Source organism: Strongyloides ratti, assembly GCF_001040885.1.
Source record: "Strongyloides ratti genome assembly S_ratti_ED321, chromosome : 1".
Taxonomy (NCBI): Eukaryota; Metazoa; Nematoda; class Chromadorea; order Rhabditida; family Strongyloididae; genus Strongyloides; species Strongyloides ratti.
In genome coordinates, this window is record NC_037307.1 from 3,173,478 (window position 1) to 3,197,462 (window position 23,985).

At 21.5% G+C, this 23,985-nt stretch overlaps 7 protein-coding genes across 7 annotated transcripts; 3 read left to right on the plus strand and 4 right to left on the minus strand.

The window, feature by feature from the left end:
- Positions 1-2,175: 2,175 nt before the first annotated feature.
- On the minus strand, positions 2,176-5,394 carry SRAE_1000102200 (Geranylgeranyl transferase type-1 subunit beta; the record flags this gene model as incomplete). The annotated part of the gene is made up of 6 exons (XM_024647925.1): positions 2,176-2,351; positions 2,405-2,901; positions 2,957-3,328; positions 3,385-3,490; positions 3,533-3,558; positions 5,378-5,394. 6 exons carry the CDS (start codon positions 5,392-5,394, stop codon positions 2,176-2,178), a joined length of 1,194 nt encoding a protein of 397 aa, XP_024501954.1.
- Positions 5,395-6,206: 812 nt separating this feature from the next.
- SRAE_1000102300 (Protein-tyrosine phosphatase, receptor/non-receptor type domain and Protein-tyrosine/Dual specificity phosphatase domain and Protein-tyrosine phosphatase, catalytic domain-containing protein) lies at positions 6,207-7,781 on the plus strand (the record flags this gene model as incomplete). The annotated part of the gene is made up of 2 exons (XM_024647926.1): positions 6,207-6,864; positions 6,907-7,781. 2 exons carry the CDS (start codon positions 6,207-6,209, stop codon positions 7,779-7,781), a joined length of 1,533 nt encoding a protein of 510 aa, XP_024501955.1.
- A 3,677-nt stretch (positions 7,782-11,458) lies between these two features.
- SRAE_1000102400 (Glycoprotein-N-acetylgalactosamine 3-beta-galactosyltransferase 1) lies at positions 11,459-12,474 on the minus strand (the record flags this gene model as incomplete). Its single annotated transcript, XM_024647927.1, has 2 exons — positions 11,459-12,266; positions 12,332-12,474. The coding sequence occupies 2 exons, from the start codon at positions 12,472-12,474 to the stop codon at positions 11,459-11,461; spliced, it is 951 nt and encodes a 316-aa protein (XP_024501956.1).
- A 1,108-nt stretch (positions 12,475-13,582) lies between these two features.
- Positions 13,583-14,083, minus strand: SRAE_1000102500 (MSP domain and PapD-like domain-containing protein; the record flags this gene model as incomplete). The annotated part of the gene is made up of 1 exon (XM_024647928.1): positions 13,583-14,083. The coding sequence occupies one exon, from the start codon at positions 14,081-14,083 to the stop codon at positions 13,583-13,585; it is 501 nt and encodes a 166-aa protein (XP_024501957.1).
- Positions 14,084-16,006: 1,923 nt separating this feature from the next.
- Positions 16,007-16,769, plus strand: SRAE_1000102600 (Hypothetical protein; the record flags this gene model as incomplete). Its single annotated transcript, XM_024647929.1, has 2 exons — positions 16,007-16,594; positions 16,707-16,769. 2 exons carry the CDS (start codon positions 16,007-16,009, stop codon positions 16,767-16,769), a joined length of 651 nt encoding a protein of 216 aa, XP_024501958.1.
- Positions 16,770-17,787: 1,018 nt separating this feature from the next.
- SRAE_1000102700 (C-type lectin domain and C-type lectin-like domain and C-type lectin fold domain-containing protein) lies at positions 17,788-20,673 on the minus strand (the record flags this gene model as incomplete). Its single annotated transcript, XM_024647931.1, has 2 exons — positions 17,788-18,604; positions 19,091-20,673. 2 exons carry the CDS (start codon positions 20,671-20,673, stop codon positions 17,788-17,790), a joined length of 2,400 nt encoding a protein of 799 aa, XP_024501959.1.
- Positions 20,674-22,539: 1,866 nt separating this feature from the next.
- On the plus strand, positions 22,540-23,829 carry SRAE_1000102800 (ADP-ribosylation factor GTPase activating protein 3; the record flags this gene model as incomplete). The annotated part of the gene is made up of 1 exon (XM_024647932.1): positions 22,540-23,829. The coding sequence occupies one exon, from the start codon at positions 22,540-22,542 to the stop codon at positions 23,827-23,829; it is 1,290 nt and encodes a 429-aa protein (XP_024501960.1).
- Between the last annotated feature and the right edge of the window lie 156 nt (positions 23,830-23,985).

The window sequence follows — 23,985 nt, forward strand, 5'->3', positions numbered from 1 at the left end:
AAAATTTTGGAATGTCAAAAGATTTTGTTAAAAATGAATGTTAAAAAATAAAAATGATGGTATAAATAAATATATACACTCCTAGTCTGAAACCTTAAAAATCATTTTTATTGAATCTTTTCAAACTTTTCATATCTATATTGTAAATAATACAAAGAAATAATAAAAAAGAATATAATGTGAATTAGTCTTTTTTTTTTTGTTATATTTGAAATATATAATCGTCTCTTGATTTCTATAAAAAGTATTTAGAAAAAGACATGATTAAAGTTAAAAAAAAAGAAAAAATTTTTATATTTATATTTATATTTTTTTAAAAGATCATCATTGAAAGTTTAAAAAGTTCAATATCAAAAATATACATATATATTTATAAATAATACATATAAAAATGAAGAACATTTATTAAAATATATAGTCACTAAATATTTTTATAATATCTTTTTATATTTACATATAATAATTTTATAGAAATATGTTTTATTTAAAAAAAAAGAGGAAGTTAAAAATACCTTTTTAAACTAAATTTGAATAGAAAAATTAAATTTAACTAATAATAAATAAAACTTTTTCTTTTTATTGTTAACTCTTTATCCATTTCTAATAACTGTATAAATACATACCCAAAACTCCATTCAACCCATCAATTTCCTCCCTCTTTCCTAATAAAATTTACACTTCTATTGGTTATAAATATCAAAATTTAATCAAGAGTAATAATTTGGTAGTATTTTAAAAGTAAATGGAATAAATGTTTTTATTAAAATTATACCAAAACCAAGGTTCAATGAATTTCGGAGCTTTAAAATATTACAATGAAACATACAAAATATATAATATAATGAATGATATAAAAGAGGTAACAACCCATGAATAAAATACATAACAAATTATAATAAATAAATAAAAAATATAAAAAAAAAATTTGAATTGTATTAAGAAAAAAAAAAAAGTTGTTTCTTAAGTACGCTACAAATTATAAAAATAATATAAATGTTGTTTTTTTTTATATTTTTTTGTTAGTTGAGGTGAACGAAACTAAATTTTTTAAAAATATATTATATAAATATAGAAGAAAAAATAAATTTTTTTTTTATATAATTGTATATATTTTTCCTCCTTCTATAATATTTATTATATATATAAAACTATTAAAAAGTTTCTATCTGTCTCCATTTTTTCTTACACTTAATATACTCCTGAAAAAAGGCAATAAAACATGTCTTTATAAAGCAATTATAATAATAACAAACTTTTAATCATATCTCTCTTTTAACTACCTAAACAACTACCTATTTAATGATTATTTAATAAAAACAAATTAATTAAAATCACATTAAGGAATAGTTAATTTTACATGATAACAGCTGTAAATACAATATGTACAACAATAAGGAGAGAATGTGATACAAAAATTTTTTCTATATTAAAAAAAAATTATATAACATAATTATATAATAGAATTTAAAATTAAAAAAAAAAAGTGAACTAACTTGATTTTTATTTAAAAAAGGTGGATTGTATATATTTGCATTTATTACTAAAACAAGTGAAGAGAAAAGTATATGATTATTATTATTATTATTATTATTAGAATATAAAATTTGTCATTTCAAATAAATGTATAAATGTAAAAAAAAAAGAATATAAATATATATTATAATTAAATATCTAAGGAAAAAAAAATTTTTTTTTTTTATCATCATTCAAGAATATAACAATTTTAAAATGTATTATTAAAAAGAAGCTATAATACTTTGTTAAGTATTCACACCACAATCTCCTTAATATTCTAAACTAACCTTTTGTATCTTTTCTCATTATTCTTATTTTTATAACATCATTTATTAATAAAGGAAGACTTTTATAATAATGAGAAAATATAATTCTTATTCTAATAGCATATATTATTAAAACAATTAAAAATGAAAAAAAGATCTATAGTAATAGGATAATGTTAAAATTTATTATGGAAGAAATTGCCGTTGTTGTTTTTTTTTCCATTAATATTACTGGTCATTTTACTTATCATATTATTTTTTTTTTCTATTCATTTCTCTAACTCACCAGATGCTTAAAATTACAAATATTTAATTATATTATATATAGAAAATAAAAGTTGATTTTTTTTTTTTGATATATAAAATTTTATGATTATTAAATAATGACATTAAGTTAAAAGTTTATATGTGAAAAATTAGATGTTTCATGTAATGAAATAAGATGTAAATAAGCTTGTTTTGTAATGTTTAATGGAACAAATAATGGTGATACAACTAAGTCTTCATTTTGTTTGTCAGCATGAAGTAGTAATGAAATAGAAGCTATTGAAAAATAGGAATGAAGAATATCTAAAAAAAAATTTTATTAATATTTTTAATATAAAAAAAAATATAATTATTACCTGGTGGATATCCTGGAAGTTTTGCAAAGCCTCCTGTAAAATTATCATAACAATGTTCTAGAAATTTAAAAGCATTACTAGTTGAGACAACACTTAAATATCCCAAAATTTGTAATGTACCACAAACCCAAAATGTATAACAAGCATCTTCATTTTTATTAATTCTTCCACTAAATCCTACAATTTGCCGTGAAACACAAAATCTAACAGTTTCTTCAATATCATTTTTAGTTAAACATCTTCCTTCATCTATTACAGATGGTGTTAACATTCCTAATAAATGTAATGATGCTATGGCACAAAATGTTGAACCCGAATGAGCCTCTAATCCAGGCCTCATACCAAATCCACCGTGAAAAGATTTACACTTTTTAATAAAACTTATTATTCTATTTTTATCAAGATAATCGAGACCATTCAAAATATATGCTATAGATACACCACAATAAACCATTCTCATGTCATATTCCTCTAAATCATACTTTGAAACAGCAATACTAAAAAAAAATACAAATAATTTTTATTCATATGAAATTAATAGTAATAACAAACCCTCCATCTTCTCTTTGACATTCTTTAACACTTTGAAGAATTTCTTTTCTTTTAACACGTGTTAAATCATCACCAAGTGATAAGAGAACACAAAGTGCTGAGTATGTTTGTGATATTGTGGGTATATCATATTCATTTTTTGCATCTTCTAAATGATCAGAATCTTTTATATAATTACCGGCAGTCATAAAAGAACCCCTAAAACCAAATTCTGCATTACTAGAACTATCAACATCATCGAATTTTCCATAAATTTGTGTTCTATAAATCCATTCCACCATCTCATTTGCACTTTTATTATCCTCATCACAGCATTTATCCAGACATTTCAATATATCTAATCCAATAATAATAAAAGAATTAAATGTTTGCCTTAAAAATAAAAAAAAAATTAATAAACAAATTTTTATTTAAAAAAAAAAACCAACTTGTTACTATCGACAGCTTTAGCATATTCAGATGGAAAAACATCACCAAAACGTTTCAAAAATTTTTCACTTTTTTTAATATTAAACCAGGAAGGTGATGACATAACTACATATAAACAAATAATAAAAAGTAAAAAAATATACAAACTTTTTTTTATATGATATGTTTTCTTACTATACAAAAATCATTAGAGAATATTAGAAAAAAAAATGATAACAAAACTAAGAAAAGATATGTATCTTTACTTATTAAAAAAAATTAATAAAAAAAAATAACTTGTTGATTTTTTAATCACCTGCTTTTTCTTGTATAATAGTATGTTGTATATTTAGAGAGAGAAAAGATAACAATGAAACAGAACACCAAAATGTTTTATTGGAATACTATTCTTAAGGAGAATGATAAAATATGGAAGGAAGATTTCTTGTTTTTAATTTTCTATAAAATAATAATTAAAAAAAAATGTTGAATTATAAATTTTTTTTAATAATACTTATTTTATTATCTTTGAATACTAAAATCTTTTTTTTTTATAAGAAAATTAATCTTACAAGAATTATTAAAAATAATTAAAGAAATTTTATGAAAAATTATCTTTTCAACGTGATTTTTTTAAAAAAATATTAGAAGAATATATCATTGCTTCAAAAAAGTGGTTGGTATACTTTTTTTAGCTCTTATATGGAATAATATAGATTTTGAATATGTGGCTTATGAATTGTTTTTTCTTTATCAGTATTTATATTAACAAATAGATTTGTTTTCAATATTTTGATTAGTTTTTTTATGAGATGATGGAATTTTTCTTTTTTATCTTGATAAGTATTTTTTTATTTCTACGTCATTTTACTTTTAATAATGGAAACAAGTCAGTTGAAGGTTCTAATAAAACTTTTAAATTTTTTAAGAATTATGATAGTTTGATAGGTGTACATTTAAATTTGACAAAATTAGACGATACATTAAACTCAGACAAAAACAATCAAAAAAATTTACTTGGAAAAATTACTGAAAAAAGAAATCAAAAAGACAACTTAAATACAAATGATTTGAAATCAAAGATTAAGCCAGTTCAAGATGTATCTTCTGATTTAGATGGTAAAACCAGTGTATCATCTAGTAAATTAAATGATAATTATTTTCAAAAAAATAGATCAAACAATATCTCATCAATATGTTTATTCTACAACACCATATTTATCATATTTTTTTGCTTTGTCTTTTTATGTGAATGATAACAAATTAAATGGTAAATAATATTTTTAATACAATTGCTCTTTTAAATAATACTAACTTTTATTAAATAAAAGCATACATTCAAGAAAAACTTTATAAAATTAAAATTCAATTGATAAAATAAAATAAGAAATAATTTTAATGTTTTTTTTTGTATTCAGATTGTTTAAATATCATTAACGTATTTTTCGTATAAAAGATATTTTTGTTCTGCATATATTATCAAAAAACAATTAATATTTATCAAATAATGTAAAAATAAAAATGTTTTTAAAAAAAATAATACAAATAATAAGATAGAATCAAAGAAAGAAAAGGAAAAAGACAATTTTTAATCTATTGTATTTAGAATAATATGTTAATGTAATTCTTAAATTAATAATAAAGCTAAATTTAAGCAAAGAAATATTTATTTAAAAAATATTATTATTATCAAATTAAAAAAATGTATTAAGAACTTATAAAGGAATAATGACGTTTTTCCTGTTAATAAAAATTCATAATAATAAACTAAAGAATGATTTTCAAAAAATTTCCTTTTTTTAACAATATATTACAAACTATATAATATTCATTGAAAATTTTTCCAGAAATTTAATTTAAAAGTAATTAAAATGTGAGTAATTTTTCTTCATTTTAATATAGTTAAAAGTTAAATGACTGATTATAAAAATATTTTTAATGAAAAAAAATAAATTATTATTGATTTTGTCTTATTTTCTGATATTTTATTTGGAATTCGATAATACTTATCACCTGAAATTTGAGTACATTTAAAATCAAAAAATTTTAACAAACAATAAATTATATTGTTATCTTTTTAGTACATAATTTCATGTGCTAAATTTGTTATCATATTATTATTTAAAATTCACTAAACAGTTATTTGTATCTTCTTTACTACAATTTTATTTTTACAATTAAAAGGTCAATCACAAAAATTACTAATTACAAAAATATGTCTAAAAATTTTTATAAAAATAATATCTTTAAAATTTATAAATATAAATCAACTTTTATTATTTATTTTTCAATTTAAATGATAGTTTTAACAAATCAAGTAGTTATATTACAAAGATATAAAAATAAATATATTTTTAGATATTTTGTCAAAAATAAAAATGATTAATGTTATCATATAATCATCAAAATTCTAGTAACATTAACAAATTAAAACTTTTTTTTATTGTTTTAGAATGGATAACTAGTTGATTGGTTGTTAGGTAACCAAAATTTTTCTTATAATTTCATAATTAATTGTACTTTTATACTAGATATTTAGAAAAACTTGATTTTAAAAAGTAATAACAATGTACTATTATATACATTTTTGAGCATTAAAATAATAAAGTTTTACTTTGCAAATTATAGTAAAATTTTTAATAATTCTTGCAGAAGATGAGGGCATTTTATTAATACTTTATCAATTAACTTAAATTATAATATCAATTGATATCTTAAAATATTTTACTATATATGAATAGGTAAAATTTAAATATAACAATAATAAATTCATATACAAAAATTAAACTACATAAAAATAAAAGAAATTGTAAGTATAATTATTTGTCATATTTTTTAAATAATGTCAGCACCCGTACGTCCACCACAAAAACATTACTCCCCTCGTACACCTGAACATATAAAAATTGACAATATTATAAATGGTAAAAAAAAAATTAATATTAAAAAACCAGAAGGTGATGAAAAAGATGGAAATAAAAAAAATTATAAAATAATAAATGTTGGAGGTAAAATTTATGACAATAGAAGACCCAATGATTCATGTCCAATTCTTAAAACTAAAGGAACCTCTAATGTGAATCTTAATAACAGTGCAAAATGTGGAAGTTTAAATAATCAAAATAATTTTAAATCAAAAACAAGCATAAATCTTTCTGAAAGAAATAATAAAAAAAAACAAAAAGTTTCAAGTATAAATATTAAAGAGGAGATTAAAGTTCCTCAAAATTATTTGGGTGATAATGATCATGGAGAAACAAATGATGATGACTTAAATGTAATAGAAAAAAGAGAAAATATTTTTGCTCTTGAAAAAAATACAGTAGAACAGTATGATAAAAGAAAAGATTTTTGTAATAATTTATTAGCAATAAAAAATTTTAGATCACTCTTAATTTGTCCTGCATTCAAAGATCCTAAATATAAACCAACTGATTATACCAAAAAAGCATGGCTTGAAAATCCTTCTTTGAATCGTTTTAATGATGTTTTTTGTATTGGTAAGATATATTATCTTTAAATTTTGAATATTTATAGATTAGATAGTACAAGAGTTATTTTAAAACGTTATTTTTCTAACAGTAACAAGTCAACTGCTGCATCAAATTTATGTCAAAATATTCATAATCAGGCGTTAAAAGCAAAGAAAAAAAATGATTATATTCATGCTAATTATGTTAAAATTCCATTTTCTGATTATGTTTATATTTGTACTCAAGGACCACTTCAAAATACAATTGAAGATTTTTTATTAATGTGTTGGCAAGAAGATAGTAAAGTTATTGTAATGTTATGTGAACTTAAGGAAGATGATACTGAAAAATGTTGTAAATATTGGCCTGAAGCTAAAGAAGTTGCTACTTTTGGAAGAATTTGTGTTTACAATGAAAGAGAAGATACTAGAAAGTATGAAGGAATTGTAATAAGAACATTGAAGATTCAGTTAGGTGAAACAAAAAAAGTAATAATACAATTTCAATTAAAATCATGGCCTGATCATTTAGTACCTTCTTCATCAACTATTTTAGTAACATTACTTCGTGAAGTTCAATTAATAAGTTCTAGAAATCCTATTGTAGTACATTGTAGTGCTGGAATTGGGAGAACAGGAACTTTTATAGGAATTCATTATGCTAGTGAAAGATTTAAAAATCAGAAAAATGAAGATATAACATTATTAGATGTAATAAGAGAAATAAGATCACAACGTCTTCAATCTATTCAAACAACAATTCAGTATGCCTATCTTAACATTTGTCTTCTGGAATATTTTGCACTAGATAACATTATCGAGTATGATGATAATGTTAAACAGTTTATAAATAAAAATATTTCATTTATTCAGGAATATGCAAGAAGATTACTTGCCAAAAGAACCAAAGTTAATTTAACAAAAAATAAAGATACACAAGAATAAAATATAATTAATTAAGTTATTACGTAACTAACAAAATAATATGTGTTATGACAAACTGTTCTATCAATAATAAAGAAATAAATAAACTTTAATAAATTATTTTATAACTAAGTTATATAAGTATTACTTATTCGATAATTTCCTTTTGAATTATCAAAAGTTTCATGTTATATAAATAAAATAGAAATAACTTTTCCAACTACTTCCAAAGAAAAAATATTATTATAATATAAAACAAAGTTACCATATATTACTCTGGAAATTAAACAAACATCTTTTTATTTTACTGTAAATGAAAACAAAAAATGGTGGATTTTCTTGTAAATGATGATATAAATCTTTTTGTGATAAGTTTTTTGTCTCTTATTTTTATCTATTAACTCTTTATAAAACTTTTTACGTGTTTCTTGTTAAAAATTTGTTAAATAAGATATTAATTTAATTACTATCTTCAAAACTTTGTTATTAAATTTATTTTTTTAAACATAACATTCAAGCCACAATCATATGATAGCTCTTGAAAAATCATAAATTTTGAATATAATAAAGAGCATAAAAAAAAGAAAAGTTTAGAAGTTATAGTCAAATGAAATTAGAGGTGAAAAATGGGGAATTTTTTTTGAAAAAGATCGCCTTTCACGGTACAAAAGAAATTATTTAAATCAATGCAACTATTCTAGATATGTTTTTTATCGGAAATTCACTAAGCTTAGTTTTATTTTTGTAGAACGTCTTAAACTCGAGATATGATAAGAAATGTAGTTTGATAAAATGTTTCAAGAACGTGCTCATAACTCGGCTAAATGATGTCGCAGAAGCATAAAAATAGATGCGCTAAACTTCTTATAAGTGTTCAAACAAAGTCTACGTTGAAAAGTTTTTCATAAAATCAATTCATCTTGAAATATGATATGTGGTATTTTTGCGCGCTTAATCTTTTGTCATCATTTTTTTATATTTCATGAAGGATTGGAGATAAAAAAAAATTTTGAACGTGGACCCTAAATGAAAACTGATTTGAAGTCTATTGCAGAAAGTTGCTTCATTTTATCTTAGTTTTTAAGAAAAGTATAGAAAAAGATTCAAAATTTATAAATTTCTGACTTGATATTTGACATTAGCACTAAAAAAAACTTTTTTTTGGAATCCGGAAATGTAATTATATTCATTCGATAGCCCTTGAAAAATGATGAATTTCTAATATAATCAAGACTATGCTAGAGTTAAAATTTTAGAAGTTGTGATCACTTGAAGTTTGAGGCGAAAGTGGGGAATATTTTTTGAAAAAAATCGCCTTTTGCCATTCAATGAAGTTATTTGAAATAAAGTAGACGATTCTAGCCCAATTTTTTACGAAAAGTTCATTAAACCTAGTCTTATTTTCATAGGATGTCTCAAACTTGAGATATGATGAGAAATGTAGTTTGAAAAACGTTTTCAAGTACGTGCTCATAACTCAAGCAAATGAGGTCGTAGAAGCATGAAAGTAGATGCGCTGGACTTCTTATAAGTTTTTAGGCATAGTCTACGTTGAAAATATTTTCTGAATATCAACCCATCTTGAGATATCATATGTGGTATTTTTGCGCGCTTAATCTTTTGTCATCATTTTTTTATATTTCAGAAATGGTTGGAGATATAAAAATATTTTGAACGTGGACCCTAGATGAAAACTTATTAGAAGTCTATTGCAGAAAACTTCTTCATTTTATCTTAGTTTTGAAGCGAGATATAAAAAAAGTTTATAAGTTTCTGACTTGGTCTTTGACATTGGTGTTAAAAAAAAATTTTTTTTTTCGAATTCAGGAACAAAAATATATTCATTCGATAGCCCTTGAAAAATGATGAATTTCTAATATAATCAAGGCTATGCTAGAATTAAAACTTTAGAAGTTATGGTCACTTGAAGTTAGAGGCGAAAGTGGGGAATATTTTTTGAAAAAAATCGCCTTTTGCCATTCAATGAAGTTATTTGAAATTAAATAGAAGATTCTAGACCAATTTTTTACGACAAATTCATTAAGCTTAGTCTTATCTTCATAGGATGTCTCAAACTTGAGATATGATGAGAAATGTAGTTTGAAAAACGTTTTCAAGTACGTGCTCATAACTCAAGCAAATGAGGTCGTAGAAGCATGAAATTAGATGCGCTGGACTTCTTATAAGTTTTTAGGCATAGCTTACGTTGAAAAGTTTTTCATAAAATCAACCCATCTTGAGATATCATATGTGGTATTTTTGCGCGCTTAATCTTTTGTCATCATTTTTTTATATTTCAAAACTGGTTGGAGATATAAAAAAATTTTGAACGTGGACCTTGATTGAAAACTAATAAGAAGTCTATTTCAGAAAACTGCTTTCATTTATCTTAAGTTTGAAGCGAGATATAAGAAAAGGCGGAAATTTTTCTAAAATATTCATTGTTCTCGACTTTTCAATATTTCGGGTGAAACAAGACATATAATAATGAAACTGGTACCAATTATTTTCTCTCAAAAAGTTAGTTTAACATGACAATTTCTATAACAATATCTTTAAAAATTTAGTAAGATTCATAAATATGTAATTTAAATTCTATATTTCTGACTTGGTTTTTGACATTGGTGTTAAAAAAAAACTTTTTTTTAGAATCTAGAAACGTGATTATATTCATTCGATAGCCCTTGAAAAATGATGAATTTCTAATATAATCAAGGCTATGCTAGAATTGAAACTTTAGAAGTTATGATCACTTGAAGTTAGAGGCGAAAGTGGGGAATATTTTTTGAAAAAAATCGCCTTTTGCGATACAATGAAATTATTTAAAATTAAATGGACGACTCTAGACCAATTTTTTACGACAAATTCATTAAACCTAGTCTTATTTTTATAGGACGTCTCAAACTTGAGATATAGCAAAAAATGTAGTTCGATAAAAGTTTTCAAGAACGTGCTCATAACTAAGGTAAATGAGAACGTAGAAGCATAAAATTAGATGCACTAGACATCTTATAAGTTTTTAAGCATAGTCTACGTTGAAAATATTTTCAAAAGTTCGACCGTTCTTGAGATACATTGTTTGGTATTTTTGCGCGTTCAATTCTTTTGTCATCGTTTTTTATATCTTAATAACTGTTGGAGATATAAAAAAATTTTGAACGTGAACCCTAAATGAAAACTGATTTGAAGTCTATTGCAGAAAACTGCTTTCATTTATCTTAGGTATGAAGCGAGATATAAAAAAAGGCGGAAAATTTTCTAAAATATTCATTGTTCTCGACTTTGCAATATCTCAGCTGAAACTTGACATATAATAATGAAACTGGTACCAATCATCTTCTCTCAAAAAGTTAGTCTAACATAAGTAATTTTCATAACAATATATTTTTAATTTAGTAAGATTCATAAATTAGTCAATTAGATTCTAAATTTCTTAACGTGGCTTTTGTCATAAGTTTTAAAAAAATAATTTTTTTCAGAATTCAGAAACGTGATTATACTCATTTAATAGCTCCTGAAAAATCATAACTTTTTTTTGTAGATCTATAAAGACTTTTAATCATGCTAATGTTTTATGTAAAAATTATGTTTTAAAAAAATATCCAAAAACAATGATAAAAATATTTATATAATAAAAAAAGGAAATAATAATTTAAAAATTCTTTTCTATTTAAATTTAAGACAAATATTTTTTTATCTCATTCATACATCTTTTTGTATATTTTATCAATTTTTGTATTGTTATTAACTACATTCATCTTATAAAAAAAGTACTCTAAAAAATACATGTCACCATTACGAATATGGTGAAATGATATAGGATATCTTGATATTTTATCAATAGCAGTAAAAATAGTATTTTGAGATTTATTATTAGATGAATCTGTTATATTACCAATAAAATTTGAAGCAAGTTCTGATGGAGAAAATTCATTAAATATTTCCTTTTCTTCTGTATCAAGACTATTTTTAAATTGTAGACCTAATTTTTTAAAACATCTTGCAACCTCAACGTCATCAGGAGGGAAATTCTTTTGTACACAATATTCAGATGAGTTAAGCCCTTTATCAACTAAAAGTCTTACAGCTTCTTTGCTCATGACATAACCTGCACCACCTTGAGCAAATTGGGTGTCACCTTGTCGTGGTGGATCCATTCTTAAAAGTCCATGATACTCAGGTACATTTTTATCTTGTTTCGATAAGTATGCTTTTAAATTTTCCATAACTACATATGAATCATCATCTAATTTTATATACCAATCATATTTCTCTCCATTGTTTTTCCAAGCATATTGTATTGTATTTTTAAATTTACAAAATGAATCATTATACTCATCACTATTACATGCTTTTATAGCAGGTAAAATATTATTTTCTTCCCCAGACCCAAATATATAATTATCACAACGTTTAACCCATGTATTTTTTTGATGAATAGCTCTTCTCATATGATTAAATTTTGAAGTTAAAATAATACAAAAAACTTTTATATTACTTTTATATCTTCAATAATTAAAATAATATTAAACATAAAAATTATTATAAGCAATAAAAAATATTAAATTTACCTATTATCATTTTCGTTTTCAGGATACAAAAATTTAAATATATTATTCGTTCCTCCAAAATTTGAACATACAATAAAAAATGATACTAAAAAATTGATAACTATAAAAGCTAACAGATATAGTATTATTTTTTTATTGGACATTTCGAAATAAAGAAAAATAAATTGTCAGTTGAAAAAAAATTTTTTAATATTTAGTTATTTATTAACAGGAAGAAATTTAAATATTACATTTGTAAACATAAATTTTGTAAAATTTACTATTTTAATTGTTTTCCCTTAGTACATGATAAATAGAAAAATAATATTAATGATAAAATAAGCAACTTTAGTTTATATTGGGATGCTTACCAACAATAATGCCTTTTTATTTTATTTAAAATCTGTACATTTTTCTAATTTATATTCACTTAATAATAAAATTTAACATCATCTATTTCTTTTTAATAAAATATTTATAAAATTTTTTATATTTAAAAAAAAAAATTAATAATTTTAAAAAAATTACTGAAAATTTTATAATTTGCATAAAATTTGATGCAATGCTTATTCCATCAAATTGTTGTTTGATATTGTTGTTAATTTTTAAAATATTAAACTTTCCTTTAGAAATTTCTAAAAGTTCATAATAAATATGCTACTTCTAATGAAACTATTATTATTTATGCAATGTTAACTACTATGGAAACTGGCACAATAAATGTATTTATAAAATTAATTACAAAGAAAACAAATAAATTTAATCTTTTAAAAATAGAAAAATGATTTTCAAAGATTGAATGACTTTTAATAATAAAAAAAAATTATTTAATATTTCATTTAAAAAGTTTTGATATACAATTAACTTACTTCTTATTTATATATACCAGGATTCTTCAATTGATTTTTTTGAATGATAAATTTATATAACATAATTTTAAATCTAAAATAATTAATTCAATAAATGCATAAGTAAGCATAAAATATTTTTAATTTATTTAATTGTTTATAAAATAATGCTTTTTTTTACAATTTTTTACTAAAAAAAAAGTAATAAAATAATTTACAATTATGAACATTTTTATATACCTAAGTTGTCATATAGATACAATTTTATAAATCATTATAAATATCAAATTGGTAGAAATTAAATAAAATAGATCTGAATTTTTAAATTTGTTAATAAATTACAATACATTAGATATTTATGTTTTAAAAAAATGTTACAGTATGTATAGTGAAAAGAAATATTTTGAATATTCTCTGATAAACTTTATTCTTTTTTGTCCTCTTTCTTTTCATCATCTTTTTTCTCTTCTTTCTTTTCATCATCTTTTTTCTCTTCTTTCTTTTCTTCTTCTTTCTTATCATCCTCTTTCTTTTCAGGGACATCTGGTGCTAACTTCTTAAAGTCAGCAAATAATTTCTTTGACTTAGCTTTCCTTCCTTTTTCTGAATTAAAAGCTATTCTAGCATTATGATAATCAGTACATGGTGTTCCATAGACAGCAAAATAGTGTTTTCCATTTTCAGGTATCTGTTTTCCAGCATTAAATATGACATTAATATTTAATGGTTCCTGTCCAGGTGGAGAAAATGTAACTGGAGGACGTAGTCTGAAGAAATCATTACTTGTACATTTGATTTTAAAAGCCTGTGGTTCATTAGTAGTGTTATAAACTTTCAATACTACAGAACAACTTTCATCACCTAATGTTGAAGATGAAAATAATAATCTTTCTGATGGTTCTAATTTGAATGGAAAATCACTCATAATCGTAATATAATTAAATCGATTTAATTTGTTAGAAAAAAAATTATGTATATATGTAAAAATTTGTTATTAAAATATGAATTGAGTATAGATATAATTCTAAATTATATTTTATATCATTGCCTAATAAAATGTAACTATTTTATCAAGCAATAAAACCCTACAATAAAATGAAACAAATTATTAAAAATTTCTAAAATATCTTGAAAAAATAATAGTTTACATTATAATTAAAAGTTTTAGTTCAAAATTTTTTTTATTAATTTTAAATATAATTCATCAAGTGCCAAAAAAAATATGAAAATAAGCAAGTGTTCGTTTTAAGACATGATTGACATAGAGCATTATTCTAAATAAGTTGAAAATTTAATTTATGCTAATAATATAATGTTTTTCAGTATTAAAAATTTTTAATGCTAATAATTTTAAGTTAATTGATATTCTTGGAAATGCTATGCAAATTAATATTTTCTTGGCATTTTAAATTTTTGATTGTGTTGTTCTATTGAAGAAATATTGAAATACAGTAATTTGATTTAATACAACAAAAGTTTTACTAAATTACTATTTCAAATAAATGATCAATTTTAAGCTTAATAATTTTTTAAGTATATAGATATTTTGTTGATATAATAATACTAAGTAATTTAACTTGTAATCACACTAAAATATTTATAGGCACTTTATAGTGGATTTATAAAATTTATACTTTTAATGAGTACACTAAATATATTTAATTAAAAAACATTCTCTTAAACAATTTAACTTCTTGTAATACAAAATTAAAATGAACAACAGATGTTGCTTAGTTTTATTTAATCTATTTTTCTTAAAAAAATTTTTAAATTATTTTACTCTATTATTTCCACAGTTTCAAAAACATTTTTTATCATTTATTATGTCTACTATTAATTATTCAAATGTTAGATAATTACATTTTTAATGAATTTAAGTTTATTTTTAATTTTTAGGTAGAGGTAATTTTTAAATTAAGATAAAAATTTAAAAATATTTTTGAGAATAAGAATAATTAAAATCAAATACAATGGAATTGTTAAAAAAAACCTACAAGAATAATGTATTAATATTTCATAAATAAAAAACTTAGCTCTAAAATATTTTATATGAAAAATAAAAACATTTAACTATAGGAATAAGATATAAAAAATACATAAAAACAACAAAAAAAAATTTTAAATATTGATAATTACAATAATTAAAATTATATATAATGTGAGATAACCAAAATAATATCTTTGAAGCGTAGAAAAAATTTAATTTAAATTTGTTGAAATTACAAGTTAGAAATAATTGCATAGAAAATTTTTCACCATAATAATAAAAAACATATTGATAAAAAAATAATTATTTGAAAAAAATTTGAATAGTTTTTAAAAGTTTGCATATTATACTGAAATTACAATTTTATACTTCAATTATAATAAAATTTTTAGATAAGTAATTAATATAATAAATATTTTTTCTTATGATTTATTTGAAATCATACTATATATTTTATGCATGATTGAAGTATCTTTATCTAATTTAACATATTGTCGAAATAATGATATATTTGATATTCATTCATTTTATGAATATTCACATGGAAATAAATTTTTAGTTAATTCTTATAGAAATGTTACGTTAAATAATGGAGAATACCAAAATTTTAAAAAAATATATAAAAAACTTCCTCAAACAAATATTTTTTACATTGAATGCTGCACTACAAAAACTGAAAAAGGCTTGATATATGTTAATCCAAGTAAAATTACTATAAAATTTCAAAAGGAATTTACAATTGTAAAACATATAAAAATATTAAGTAGAAAAAATAATAAAAACACTATTGAAATAGAAGATAGTATAAAGTGTTCTTGGCACCGATGTTATATTGGAAATATTTTTATTCATCACAGCTATATGCTCAACAATTGGAAAGGAAAATTTAAATTAAGATATTGTAATGAAATTGTTATTCGTTTCAAACCAACAACTAACGAATTTTCTTTTTTAACCATTTCATATAATGGTGATAATTTCCTTGCTCATGGTTGCCCAACAGAAACTTTTCTTGGTTACAATGATGATATCAAATATATTACTGATAAATATGTTTTGGAAAAAGGAATCAAACATTCTATGCAAGATCAATCATATATATTAATACCTATTTTTCCAAGAAAGCCAAATGATACTTTTTTTGTTTGTGGAACGTTAAAACAACCATCACAAGATGATTTACATTTTGGATTTAAATTAAAAGATGATGCGTATTTTTTTTATTATTATTTGAAAGAAAAATCTTTAGATGTTTTGGATCCTTTTTGCAAAAACAATGACAACATGTATCATACTTTTAACTATTTACATTATAACTACAAATTTGAAAAGATCAAAATGACTGAAATTAATGCCTCCGATGAATTGTATTATGGTAGCAAAACTGTGGGTTACAATTTTAAAGATTTCACAGATAGTAATTATGATAAAAAAGTTGATATTATACCTGTAAGTCCAATTTGTAGTCAATATTCTAAGAATTATATGCCTGAGTGGAACTTTATAATAGATGATAATGTTTCGATAAATAAATTATATCTAAATGTTTCTTACTATTTAGTTAATTTTAATAACGAAACTTCTTATGACAGAAATATTTCTGTTAAATGTGGTTTTGATTTAAATGACAAATATTATTCTAAATCTATAAAATTTGAAGTTAGCCGTACACATTCAAAATCTAATAATCAAAAATCGTTTATAAAATATATTTTATTTAAACACAACGATCTAAGTTCATTTGGTGAATACTTTTGTCAAATTGGTGAAAAAATTCCAGACATTAAAGTAGATAAATTTCAGATAAAAAATTTTTACTTTATTCCTTCGCAAAAAAGAATATTCATGTTACCTGATATTTTATTTAAAATCAATGACAAAAATAATGCTTATTGTAACAAAAAAATTTCAAATTACGCTTCAATTAGTAGCATGGAATTAACTGATTATGTAATTAAAATTGGGAAATTTTCTAATGAAATATATGATAAAGAAAAATTTACTATATCAAATGATACGGTACAATATATATCAAAAATAGTTGCAACAAATGTAAAAGTTAATTGTATATACAAAACTATTGTTAATACTTATTTTACAACAATAAGAAATTTTGAATTTTATGGCTTTGTTACAGAAACAACAACGAAAAAACCTGTTTACTTTAGAAATAATACTAAAAATCAAGGCAGTGAAAATTATTCAACAAAGGATTCAAAAAATTATGCTACAGAAACTGATGCGCTTATAGAACAAAACAATTTTAAGTCAACTTTATCCAATGATGACACTTTAAATGAATCAGAAATATTGAGAATTATAGTAATTTTATTAATTATTATTGTAATTTATATTTTTGGGTTACTTATTTACTTAGTAAAGAGAAAAAAAAGAAAAAAAATGAAGCACAAAGGCACTAATTCAGAGTCTTTAAGTTTATAACTCTATATAATTTTTTTAATAACTATAATATTAACATATATTCATAATAATCTCATATTTAAATTAAATTATACTTTAAAAATTCATTATATTCTTATGTTAAAAAAAGTTGTCAATTCAGTACATTTATTTATTAATTTATTTTCAAAAACATATATATAGTGAAAGTTTAATATTCTTTATTAATTTTAAATTTCATTTTATATATTTCTAATTTGACAAACTACTTTTTTTCGCGTATTACATTTATCTGCTCCCCAAATATTTTGATTTTCCATGTATCCACATAAATTGTCTTTGGTTAAATTTAAATTATCAATTCTTGCATATTTCAACATTTCATTGGTACTCCATTTACAGGTAGAAGGATCTTTTGTAGGACATGAAAAACCAAGCCAAAAAGGAGAACCTATTTCTCTAAATAATTGATTTAAAACCAAATTTTCAAAGTCATAATTTATCATTGGTAAAGTTCCTGAATGTTCTCTACACATCATTTCTGCAGTCTTTTTGGTAAAACTAATATTTTCTAACAATGTATAACAATTACCATCACCATATTTTTTATATTGAATGTGATTAGTACAATTTTTTATGTATAAGTAATCTTTTTCACAACCAAAAATAACATCATCTAAATCACCGAAACTTATACAATAAAATTTAAAATTTTCTCTGTTCATTACACCTCTACATGGAAATTCATTTGTTAAAAATTCAATTTCATTTTCAATTTTTAAATCATGACCTGTATTTAAAAAACAATTATCTGAATTTTTGTAACAAAAAAATCCTCTATCAATATACTTAAGTTTAATATTCTTAAAATAAGCATTAAGTAATTGAATAAAAGCATGTATATCACTGTCAGTAATAAATCCCGACAAAATTCCTTCATCCATTTCACAAAATTGTTTCATTAGATATTTATCTAGATGTTCATGATAAATTTTGTAACATTTTCTATTTATTGCCATAAAATATCCTGGTAATCCAGCACATGGTTCTGAAATAACACTTTGAAAAATAAATAAAAATATTAAAAAACAAATTTCTATTTTTATTATCACCATATTATTATTATTTTTATAAAATTAAATTAATGAACAATAAACAATTTCAAAGTAAATTTTTTTTATTTAAAATATATTATTTTACTAAATATGAATAATAATTTTAATACCACACACTAAAATCCACAAAATATATACACTATATTTAATTTAAATATATTCAAATTTTTTTTATTAATAAATTTACACTTCAAAATTAATTAAACATATACACATTAAATTATTAAGCAATGAAATAATACAATTTTTTTTTCTAAATTTATCTTATTAAAAACAAAATCAACATATCAAACAATTCAATTAAAATTTTACTATCCTATAATATGTTATTTAATATTTAAAAAGAAAGTTTTTAATTTTATATCATAAATTTACTATTAATTATATTCAGTAAATTTAATAGTAACTTCCAATAATTATGCGTTTATACATGTCCCATTGTAAAATATCATTAAAAAATATATAATCTCCTTTTGTTGTTTGAAGACTTTTTTTAAATCTTTTCGAATATGTGCTAAGAACTTTTTGATTTAGAGATTCATCAACACAATCAGTTAGAGAAACTCTTTGTAAAATTGCAAGAAATTTTACCGATTTTGGAATATCAATATTATAATAATCATAAGAAATAAATGCTTGTAAATTTTTGAAAGCATTAAGACAAGTTGAATCTTTATAAGATACATCATAAGTTATTAGTAATTTTATATTTGGCATAAATTTACTAATTGTTTCAGTAATTTCATTAGTTAATTCAAATCCATTAATTAAATCAAATCTTTCAACACAACTTGGCATTAGAGAAGCTAAAAATTTTAAATTATTATAAAATATTGGTATTCTTAAATCATTTCTTTTTTCTTTGTATCCTTCAAAATACAATATAACTCTTTTTAAATATTTACAATTTTTTAATGATAAATTATCAAAGTCAAATATTTTCATTCTTTGAAGACCTTTTTTTAAATCAGAAAATCGTAGTGATATTATTAACATTTCTAAATTTTCAAGACCTTGCATATTCTTCATAATATTAAAAAATACCCTGGAACTTTTAATATCATTAGCAATTGAAGTAATATGTTTTCCCATTGGCACAAAATAAGGACATCTTTCAATTGAATAAAATCCACTGCCTTTATTATTAGATAATGGGAGAAGATTAATAAGATTACATTTTATTTTAACATTATATTTTTTTGCAAGTTTGATAAACATATGATTGTATAGAATAAATGTTTGGTAGGTATTGTAAGTACTTGTCAACACAATTGTAGGATCATTTTTTTTAGAAAGATCTTTTAAAATATAATGTAAAATTTTTTCATTTTCTAAAAGTTTAAAATAATCATTCTTAGTTACATTTCCAAAAATAACAAGTTCATTTAAATTAGGAAATCCTTCAAAAATATTGTCTAAAATTATATCATTTCCACTACAATCAGACATCAATGCACTTTTTTGAATTTTAATTCTTTTTATGTTTTCATGTTGCATATAACATAAAGCATATAATATCATTGAAGAGTTATCCGGAGAATTGCTAGTAAAATCAAGTATAGTAGCATTTTTTCTTGTTTGAAAATTTAAATCTATTGCATCAACTAACATTTTAAAGAATAAATTATCTTTTTCTCCTCTATAATATTGTATCATATTTTCTATTTTGACAAATATACAATTAGAACTAGCAACTACTTCTCCATTAAAATTACTAGCAGTATCTAATATATCCAAATTACATTCTTTGGGTGAAAAATCAATGTCATTCATACTTAAAACAGCTAAATCATTTTGAAATCCATCTTTAACTTTCATAGTAACAGATCTTTCATCCTTATACCAAAACATTTTTTTTCTAATTATATCATTTTTAATATAGAAATTAATAATTTTACAAGTTTTGGTAAGATTTTGTATATCTTCAAAAGTTGGAACCCATTTTAGAATATTTTTTCTTAATAATCCAGTTTCCATAATTTCAATAAATGACAAATTTTGACCAACCTTCATTATTTAATATATTAAAGTAGGATAATTTTAAATATTTTAAAATTAAATTAAGATGGAAATATTAATAAGTGTAAACACATTAACTATTTTCTTTTTGTACTAAAAAAACAAAACATATATGCTTAAATTTTATAACAACAATTTACATATTATGATTTTATGTGGCCAATTAATTAATGAAACGTCAAACTTTTACATAAATAGATTGTGTGTTTTGTTAATAGGACAAAAAAAAATAACAAACATTTTTATAAAAAAATGTTTACCGCGTAATTAGAATACATAATTATAATAAAAAAAAATAATACAATATATATTTGATTTAATAATAAAATTAAATAAATTACAAAAATTGATGAAGAAATAAAATTTTATACAAGTTATAAAACATCTTTTTTTTAAATTGTCATAAATTTGTGTTAACAAATGTGGTATAATAATAGTTGCTTATTTTTAGGTTAGAGAAATATATGATTTTTCATCAGGTACAAAATATCATTTTATACTTTGAAATATATAAAAAAGTTTAAACATTCATTGTGGTCAAGTTAGCAAATACCATGCAATATATTTGTCTATTTTAAACAAAAGATTTTTATTCACACAAAAAAAAATAATCTTTGTAATTTGATGATAATATTATCATTTACTAAAATCATATAAAAGCTGTTTACCAAGAAGTTTTTTCCAAGATGTGCACCAATGGATTAAATATAACTAAATTATAAATTAATATCTAAAGTTAAATGGTTGATTTGTTTATTTTAAAAAAAAACATAATCTTCCATCTAACATATATTTTTTTTTTATTATTTTTGCGCCTAACTTATTATCTTTTCAAAATTAACTAAATAAATATTTTTCAATTTTTTTTTTAAAATAATAACACATGCATTTATATATAAAAAAAACATTAAAGATTGTTCTTGAAATTTACACACAATATTATATTCTTACATATGATATGATACACATATAATAAAGAAACTAATTATAAAATATTGTTTAAAACCTATATTTGTTTGTCTAGTATAAAATTTTTAATTCAAAAATTGCATTTAGATTCGGTAATTAGATTCACTCTTGCAGCATTAGGTAATATTCCCATATCAACCTTTTGGTACCTTTTATTACACTGTTAATTCTAACTTCTCATTGATCTTTTCTCTTCATTACTTCTTTTTTCTTTTTATCAGATACATTCTCTTCTTTTTATCTTTTTTCTTTCATTGTATTAATGATTTTTAGTCAATAACTAATTTATGGTTAAAAATAAATTAGCAGTCTGGGGAATTATTTGGAAAAAGTAAGAGAATAAATATTTTATCCATTAAATATAATTAATAGATCTTTTCATTTAATAACTTTTATACTTGTATTACCTATTTGATATACTTGGTGAAGATAATATAGATTCTCTAGAATATTTCATAAAATTTTGAAAAAAGAAAAATCCTTTTTAAAATGATATTAACTTTAACAAAAAGAAGTTTATAATTAATTTATGTTTATAAAAAATTTGGAAGTATCTCATTGATGAATGAATTTGTGGCTATGTTATTTCTTTAAAAAATACAATGACTAGAAATCATGAAAAATTGTATGATATATTGAAATTGAAGAGAATTTTCTATTACAAAATTTTGGTTTTATTAAAAATTAATTTAAAATATTTTATAATAATAATATAATAAATCTGTATTAAAATTTTTTATAAATATGTAGAATTTGTTTTTAAAATAAAAATTAATTTGCATAAATATATTTGATTATTTTATCTATTATATATAAATTTAATTTTTTAAATTCCATTGTTTTTATAATTGAAAAAAAATATTATAGTTTTAAATTATTTTTATTTTAGATATGACTTCAAATTTACCAACCGTAGATGAAATTCAACAAATAATTTCAAAATTAAAGAACCAACCATGTAATAAAATTTGTTTTGATTGTAAGGCACGAAATCCAACATGGGCCACAGTTACCTATGGAGTATTTATTTGTATTGACTGTTCAGCTATTCATAGAAATCTTGGTGTACATATTACTTTTGTTCGTTCAACAAATCTAGATACAAACTGGACCTGGCATCAATTACGTGCAATGCAAGTTGGTGGAAATGGTAATGGTACTAAATTTTTTAAAGAAAATGGTTATGAAATAACTGATATTAAAATAAAATATAATAGTCGTATTGCTACAATGTATCGTGACAAAATTAATAAAATGGCTATACATGCTAATGAAACATCTGGTGGAAAACTTTTTATTGATACTTTTAATAATAATTTAATAGATGGAGAACAAAATAAAGAAGAAGATTTTTTTTCACAAGAATTTAAACCTGCTGTACAAGTAATAAATATACCAAAAAAGTTGATTATTGAAGAAAAGAAAATAAATAATGAATTATTGGATGATAGTTTAGCTATTGCATCGCAATCAGTAAAGTCTTCTGTTATAAAAAAACCAATAAAAAAGATATCTCTTGGAGTTAAAAAAAATCTAGGTGCCACTAAAGTAAACAAAAACTTTGATGAAGTTGAAAAAGAAATTATAGAGGCTGAAAAAAAATCAGAGGCATCACAAAAATTACTTGATAAAATTTATGTTAAAAAATTAGATAATAAGTTTTCAATACTAAATTTAGAAAAATATCAAACAATTAACAAGAATATTAATAAACATTTAGAAAATGTAAAAAATGATCCAAAGAAAGGGGAGATAATTGAAAGATTAGGTATTAGTAATGTTCAAAATTATGAAATTTCTCATAATGTTTCATCTGGCATTTTTGTTATTAATAAAGACAACGATATACCAAAACAATCAAAAAATCAAATAACTTCTAATTTATTTGATACAAATAAATATAATCAATGTTTAGATGTAAGAAGTAATGAAAGCTATAGTTTTAAAAATAAATATGATAAGCAATTAAATTCTAGTTATTCTCCTTTATCTACCACTACTTCTGATTTACAGGCTATAGAAGAAAGATTAAATAAATTTGTAAAATCAAAGTCAATATCTTCAGAACTGTTTTTCAATAACAATCATGTGGATGATGAAACTCGTGGGAAAATGAAAAATTTTCATGACGCTAAAAGCTTTGGTAGTGCTGATATTTTTGATGATATTAAATCCAGTTAATCTTCTATGCCTTATGAATCACCTGTTCTTAACGTATTTGGTATTCAAAATAAATTTCAGCATTGAATTGTTGAGGCTAATGAAATGAATTCCATTTTTAGATATTTTTATAAATTTCAAAACATAAGTATTATATTTTTAATAATAATAATATCG